The following is an 8,650-nucleotide window of genomic DNA, read 5'->3' on the forward strand; positions in this document are numbered from 1 at the left end:
ATAGCCCCAAGTAATTGGGTTTAACGCCACTACTACATACTAGGTTGGAGGTGGGGTTTGAATCGACCGATTGAAAAGATGTCTCGAAAGTTGTCATGACAAGATATAACATAATATAAGAGAAAAGGGACAGAAGGTGAGGAGAGATGTCGAGAACTTGAGAGAGCAACGGTGGGAGGGGACGACTTATTAGGTAGCTAGTTGTATGTGCAGAGTTGGTAAAGAAACATCATCTTAGGCCTTATTTGAAAATAAATCTTATTATATAATTTTAATATCATCTTATCTTATTTTATTTCATCTCATCTCATCTTCTTCTTACACATAATTCCAATATAAATATTTTTAAATTAATCATTACAATTTTCTCAAACTTTTAAACAAAAAATACAAAACAATTCAAAATTTTCAAATCTCTAAACAAAAATAATATTTTAAAACTATATTCTAACGATATTTTAACTTTATAATATTTTTTGTTCAACTTTTTCTCTCTCATTTCCCAAAAACTAAAAAATATATAGTACTCAACTCAAATTATCTCATTTTTATTTACAAACTATTTTACTATATTATTCATAAAATTTCCATCTCATTTTGCTCCTCAAATAAGCCCTAAAAGGCAAAGATCATCCATTGAGGCAGCGATACGAGAGAAAGAGGCGGTGCCGATCATCATCATTATATCTTCAACACATTATTAAGATTTGGAAAATGCTACTTTGACACCTCTTATATTTTATTTTTTTTTAATATTTTTTTTACTTAATAGTTAAGGAATTAACTATGAGTGTATTGATATTTTTTTATATTTTTAAAAATAATAAAAATTGAGAATAAAAAAATTGAAAAAAACTAAAAGATGAATTTGTGCTAAGCGGCACGCCCATCGATCAATGCTGGCCAGCAGCCTAGCACTACTCTTAAGATTTTGATCCTTCCAAATCAAGCCCTTCAACAAATGAAATACAAGTGTACGTACGTACGTAAGTACTTATGACGTACTATGAAATAAAATCAAATGAATTTTCTGGAGCAAAAAAGAGAGAAAATATTGGGGGCAAGAAAATCTCTCGTTCATTAATCCAGACGACATGTGGGACAGGTATTGGACATGTCAAGCAACCAGGGGAGTATACAAGAAGGATGATAAATGTGAGAGCATTCCATCTGCAGAAGCTTAGCCCCAACCGATGACGAAATGATAAATATATATCAAACGACACTGGAAACCCTAGTCTGACAAAATTGCATACTTCGCTTGAGCGAACAACCAAATCAACATTGGCTCGAGTAGGGTGTCGAGCGAATACTAGAGTTTGTGTCTCGCTCGAGCTCACTGTCGAGCGGTCTCGAGTGAACTCTCTGACTTGCATCTGCTCGAGCTCACTGTCGAGTAGTCTTGAGCGAACTCTTTGACTTGCATTTGGTCCAGCAATACTCCACAATACTCACTGTGGACCAGACTCCACAGTACTAAACAATTCTCTCATTTGGAGACTGGTACACCCTCTGCCTCAAACATGATATCCTCCACATGCTAGCCACTGTTTCCAGCCACGCTCTATCATCTCTGCAACTCACAGCTCCCATCTTCAAGCTAGAAGACGCACTGAAGTCTTCCATGTACATCGCTCTTAGTCAGCATTGGGCGACTCACAACTCCCACTGCACTAGGAGTATTCGGTCTCGAACCGATCTTGGATACCTTAGCCAATTTTCACAGGCTTTCATGAGGAATAACAAAGCTTACTCTCTTTGGCTTCCTCACATGTTTTACGCAATCAAACCTGCCTTTTTGCACTCTTGTATTTTCCTACACATAATTGGATCCTGATGTTAAATATAAAGAATTAGATCTCTTACCATGCGCTAGAACCAGCGCACCCTTGGTGATCTTCCAAGCTCCTACAGAGAACGTTATGGCAAAACCGTTGTCATCAAGTTGTCCCACAGAGATCAGATTTTTCTTCAAATCTAAAACATGTCTGACTTACTGTAAAGTCCACACGCTCCTATTTGGAAGTGCGATGTACACATCACCCACTCCCACTACAACCAATGTCTCTCCATCAGCTGCATACATCTTCACAAAATCACTAGCAACCTAATTCTGCGTGATTTCACGATGTAAGATACTATGGAATGAAGACCCTAAATCCAACACCCAATCATCAATCGGACTGTACACTGCAAGAAGTAAAGCATCATGAATTTCTTCTGTCACTACGTTCACAACATCATCCTCAACACTTTCTTGATTCATGCAGTTTCTTTTCATGTGGCTCGACTTGCCACAACTCCAGCACCTGATCTATTGCCTAGATCTCGTCTTGCTCTTTCATCTGCTCTTGAAGTTTGACCTGTCATGTCCTCTGTCCCTATTATCAAGAATTAAGGCCGATTCAAAACCTGAGGACTCACCCGAGTCTCTCATACGCTCCTCTTCAACAAGTACCATGTCACGTATGTCGTCGTAGTTCAGTTTCGTCTTGTCGGTTGAACTACTCACAACCATTCTCATTGCCTCTCAACTATTTGTCAACGATGTCAACAAAATCAACGCTCTGATCTCATTGTCAAACTCAATCTCTACAAAAAATAGATGACTTGTGATTGTATTGAATTGATTTAAGTGTTGGGCAACAGACATACCTTCCGACATCTTTAGATTGAACAATTTTTTCATCAAGTGCACCTTACTGTTTGCAAACGGTTTTTCATACATACTTGATAAAGTCGGCATGAGATCCATCGTGGTTCTCTCCTTACTGACACTGTGTGCCACTGTTTTGGACAAGGTTAGCCGAACAAGACGTAGAACCTGTTGATCTAACAGGGTCCACTTAGCATCATCCATGTTCTTCGGCTTCTTTCCCAACAATGGAAGATGGAGGCTCTTCCCATAGAGATAGTCATCGATCTGCATCTTCCAGTACCCAAAATCAGTGCTGTCAAACTTCTCGATCCCGGGTACGTTCACTTTATCCTCCAGCCATCATTCTCCTTCAGATCCGACCTTAGCTCTTGATACCAGTTTTTGTGAAATGTTATGCAAACACATACACATAACAATGGCAAATAAAGTAAAAGCAATCACGATCAAGCACACAACTCACAATATACGTGGTTCGGCCAATTGCCTATGTCCACAGAGCTGCATAAATCTTATTAACAGAAGATTACAATAACTTAATCTCAACTCACACTCTCTAGGACTTTTTGTTCACTCGCAAAATATGCACTCTTGACAATTGTTCTCTCTCAGTTATTTGGCTGAAGGGTCGTACAAAATATGACAAACTTGATAAATATATATCAAATGGTGCTGAAAATCCTAATTTGGCAAAACTGCGTACTTCGCTCGAATGGCATGCCAAGCGCGCCTCGAGCGAACGGCTAAATCAATATTGGCTCAAGTGGAGTCGAGCGAACACTAGAATTTGTGTCTCATTTGAGCTCATTGTCGAGCGGTCTCGAGTGAACTCTATGACTTGCATCTACTCGAGCTCACTATCGAGCAATCTTGAGCAAACTCTCTAATTTGCCTCCGCTCTAGCGACGTGGACCAGACTCCACAATACTCAACAAAAACACATGCCTCATTTTCATCATGTCTAGATCGAACCTCCGGTAGTAGTAGGAGTAGTATTAGCATTGATTTTAGGACCAAAACGTTCACGAGTTCAAAGATGAAACCAAGCAGGACGAAAAGTAACTGAGAGATCCAAAAATGAATGAAGTTGATATATGAAAGGAACATTCTTATTGCAGTCCCCATCGAGGACTGCATTGCAAGCTTAATGAAACGCAGTGTTTCATTATTAAATGAAACTCTGCGTTTCAATAGAGGGAAATTTGGTCTTCGAAAACCCACGATGAAACATCCCCCAGATGAAATTGAAATGCCCCCACGTATGAAATCGCCCCCCCTCGCCCCATCGCCGTCGCCCAAATATCTTTCTGTTGTTTGAAGCATGGTCAACCAAATGTCTTAGCTTTCAATATTTAGCTGTCGCGAATTATTTATCATGTTGGAATTATCTGTGCTATTAATGTTGCTCCTCTCACTGGAGGTTACCATGTCCAGGTATACATTGCTCCTGGTTTTACAACTAATGGTCTAATTTAAATCCAATTTTTCAAGTTTCATGAAGACGCAAGCAGTCCATGTAAAAATAAGAGGTGTTAATGCTAGCCGCAGACCCTTCCTTTGCTAGTTGCCCAAGCTTGTTGATAACGGCTATAACTATGATGTTAACTATCAAGAGCATTGAAAATAGCACTTAGTCTGGGTTTCCTTGAGTCTTGAGCCCTATGCTGTAGTTGCAATAGTAGTTGCAATATTTTGGGAATCAATAAAGTAATTCAGAGAAAACAACGATGCTGGAGGAGATTGAGTTGTAGGCCGCATGCGGCAGAGAAAACAAAAATTTGCAATTTGTTTTAGCTTTAGGTTGTAAAAGAAATAGGGATAATATAGTCAATTCAAGCCTATAAATGGGGAAAATTTGATCATTTCATACACTGCAATACAATCCTAAAAAAAAAAGGATTGTATATAGGCACTGCTCTATATGAAAACGCATATGCATGTACGAACGTGTGTACTATATATATTGGTCTCACCGACTCACTGAGTCACTGCTTTAAGTACGTTGATTCCCTTCGTTGTACAGTAACCGACTTGATCATCCGGATCGTCGGATTTTGGGTCTAAACCATTGATACAGTTCTTGACCCATGTTAATTTTGTGTTTTTTATTTACTTTTTCTTTCAAATATAATCTACGAGTCCACCAATTAATTAAGGTATTGATATAATTACCTATTTTTATCGTTATATATATTTTTATTGATATCATTATGCATGGCCACGTTATAATATCAATATTATAGCAATTGATGTATTATATATAATTGAAGTATATATATTTTTATCGTTATATATTTTTTATTGCTATCATTATGGATTCCAAAAAGAATTTGGACCGATAAGTTTTTTTTTTTGAAACATGGACCGATAAGTTAAACTATATGGAGATCAACGTCAGATGATCTACCTTATAACAAAATAATCTTTATAATATTACGTAGTATTATAAGTAGACGCCGCGTAATCCCTTTGAAAAATAGTGAAGTTTATCATTAAAAAATTAAATTTTTTTTTATGTGGGTCTCATATTTTATTTACTTTTTTTTAAATAATTACGCGACGGTTGCCCAATTCACTACTGTAAATATCTTTTTTCGGAAATTAAACAAGAAACAGAACTACTCATGGCGCCACGCATAAAAGATCAAAACTCCTCCTCAAAATTTTCTATTAATTAAACAGAAGCAATATTTCTGGATCAAAGACTTGATAACAAGATTGAATGTACATTAAGACTCATGAATGGATCAAAGTTTCTGAAGTAATTAAAAGGGAGAAAAGAAAAAAAAGTGAGTGATCAATCCACTTGGCGACGGCATGTTGGACATGTTTTCGACTTCTGCAGCCAGGGCAATATACAAGCACGATGATAAACATGTGAGCAATCCATGCGAAGAAGCTGATCTTTTGCCCCATTCGAAGATGCAAACTCCTCCAAACATATGCTGCACGTTCCCAACTCCTGATCGCTCTTGCTCGCAACAAAGCTCCCCTTCTCCATCAATCTGACGATCGCACTTCTTGATGCGCCTCCATTGGGTGCCAAATCCCCATCATCATCATTAACGGTGGCTTCCCAAAACGAACCTATTTCGCTCAAGTACGTTATAGGAGTAGAGGGTCTGATGATCTCCTCGTGAAATATCTCGTGGAAGAAATTCAACTCGACCGTCATCAAATACCCCTTGAACCGGGAGGCTGCCTGATGCTGCAACGCGAATGACGAGATATTCTCGGCCACGGTCGCGCGGACTGGTGCGTTTTCGAAGTTGAGCCGTGAAGAGAGCTTGGAGTTAAGGTAGGCTCGGTGCCATTCCGGGCTTGAGACCACCTGGGGAGGAACTCGGATGAAAAGCGAAGGTATCATATGGTAGCTGTAGTTATCATTGATTGGGATGTAGACGCCGTTGGGGGTCCGCACGTGTTCTCGGCGACTACTGACGTAGCGAATTTCGAGGTTGCCCCAGCCGTTCACCTCTCTTGCCGTCATTTGCAGAGTCACACCAGAGGATTCGGAAGCCACTGCTTGGGAAGCCATGGATTCGGTTCGTTCAATACCGGAAAAACGAGAACTCAAAGATCGAATGAAGGATCAGAGGCAATAATCTTTGCCGCCAAATGAAAAAAATGTATACGTACGTGAGAATTATGAGATCGGATCATCGCATATATATAGCATTAGAGCAACCGACTACTGCTAGGTTTCCTAAACCTAATTGCTCTTGTTCGTGTATATCCATCCGACATGCAACGCGCGACCTCCCGCGCGCGGCTTCAATTTTTATTCATTCATTTATTTATTTTCCTTAATGTATTATTATTAATTATGCAAACCAATAAATATAAATTATATAACTCTTCTCTAATCTCTTGTAACCGAATAAAAGATAGAGAAATTGTTTACGATAATAATTCCATGAGTAATAGTTTGTTAAAAAAGTAATTTTTTCTATATTTTATATTTTATATTTTATAGTAATGTTAGATGCAATTTTAAAATATGCAAGTTTCAACTCTTTTTTATTTATCCACTGTTTTCAAAAGGAATGCGTAGATCTTGCACAGCCCAAGACTGCAGATTATATTATTTATTTATATTTTTATGGTAGGATCCACTGTTTTACAAAATGACTGTATGAGACTTGCATATATTTGATATATCCATTTTTTTTCAAATGGAGTGTACAGAGCTTGCACAACCTATGATCACAAATATCATTTTTCTATAATTTTTAGAAAAATTCTACTTAGCAGGCCTATACTACTCATCTACTTTTATTTTTTATCTTTTTATTTTTACCTCAGCAAGTGTGTGGTATAAAGCTACTGAGTATAACAACTCTACTTTTTATGGTGGGAACCACTATTTTGCAAAAAGATTGTGTAAAATTTGTATATTTAAAACTTGTACAAATCATTACTTACACATATGTGCTCATGCTCGCGTAATATTTTTTATCTCTGTATTTCTTTATTTTAGTAAATATTATCACCAATTATCCCTTGATATAATTTTTTTTCAAATTAAAGCAATATTCTAAGATTATCCCTTTTAGTTTAAAGGGATAAAATACTCTAGGATTGAAAGTTTTAGATGGCTCTAAATTATACCAATTACCAAACTCACAACGTACATTTTGCTTTCTGTACGTACGTATTTGTAACGATGACTCAAAATTTCCCTCAATAAGATACAAAATTGAATTTTGATTTTTAATATTTACTGTCTCTGATATAAATAAGTTTATTTATTCTAAATTAAGAGCAAAAATAATGAAAATCATATCCAAACCTCTTAGTCTTCATTTGTTTTTGTAGATGAGTTGAGATAAGTTGAGATTTAAATTAAAAAGTTGAATAAAATATTGTTAGAAGATATTTTTTAATATTATTTTTGTTTTGAAATTTGAAAAAGTTGAATTGTTGAATTTATTTTATATTAGAAGTTGAAAAAATTGTAATGATTAGATGAAATAAGATGAGATTTTTTTGAAAATAAATGAGGTTTTAGTGGTTCTTCAACAGTAAGGAAGAAGATATAATATTAAAAGAAAAATGAAAAACTACGGAAAAAAAAAAGAAAAGAAAAGAAAAGGAGGTGGAGCCTAAACGCACAGCTTAGGAAATTACAGAGACGCTCCTTTGTAGATGCCCACAGAATCTGAACGCCCTCTGCTCCTTCTCCCACATATAAAATGAAGTCCACTTTCTTAGATCCCTCATTACAGCCTCCCATGAATCAACACCAACTCTATCATCACGGCACTGTATTGAACATACACCACCACACAGACTGACATACCGAGAGAGGAAGAGGTGTGTTGCTCATATCTCAATTAGTTCCTTCACGTTTCACTCTTCTTAAGCACTTTATAGCTTCCTTCCCATTGTATGATTCAGAACCTTTTGCAAATTCTTTCAGCTCATACATATTAATCTTTTGCCCCGATCCTATGCAATCATCCGCTCCCTTATTCATTTAATTGACTTTTTTCGGGTATTCATATATTTGAGTTATGGATGTAACTTTCAATAATTTTGTCATTCGAAGTTCTTGTCTTTTTTCTTCAATAGCAAAAAATTTCAGGAAAATACTTCTTTCTTAATGTGGGTTTCTGTTCTTTTTTAATTTTGGAGTGCTGGGAGCAAGATAATTGTTTGTTCCTGTGAGGTTCTTAGGCTATGGGTTTGTTAAGAGATGGCTTGAATTCAGATGGAACAGTGCAATGTCGTATGTTCGCTCGAGCGGAGGTTCACTCAGTTAGAGCGAAATCAGACAGAGAGCTTCGCTCGACATTCGCTCGACATCCAGCTTGAGCGAAATCAGACAGAGAGCTTCGCTCGACATTCGCTCCAGCTCGAGCGAATTCGGGCAGAGAGCTTTGCTCGACACTCGCTCGACATTCAGCTCGAGCAATATCCAAATCAGAGAGCTTCGCTCGACATCGCTCATCTGTTGGCTTGAGCGAAATGTACAAAACCTACGCTCGCTCG

At 37.3% G+C, this 8,650-nt stretch overlaps 1 protein-coding gene across 1 annotated transcript; it reads right to left on the reverse strand.

Annotated features, from left to right (window-relative positions):
• Positions 1-5,453: 5,453 nt before the first annotated feature.
• Positions 5,454-6,194, reverse strand: LOC109014694 (E3 ubiquitin-protein ligase RNF12-B-like). The gene has a single exon (XM_018997190.1). It carries the CDS (start codon positions 6,192-6,194, stop codon positions 5,454-5,456), a length of 741 nt encoding a protein of 246 aa, XP_018852735.1.
• Positions 6,195-8,650: the final 2,456 nt, after the last annotated feature.

This window comes from Juglans regia, chromosome 6 (genome assembly GCF_001411555.2).
Source record: "Juglans regia cultivar Chandler chromosome 6, Walnut 2.0, whole genome shotgun sequence".
Taxonomy (NCBI): Eukaryota; Viridiplantae; Streptophyta; class Magnoliopsida; order Fagales; family Juglandaceae; genus Juglans; species Juglans regia.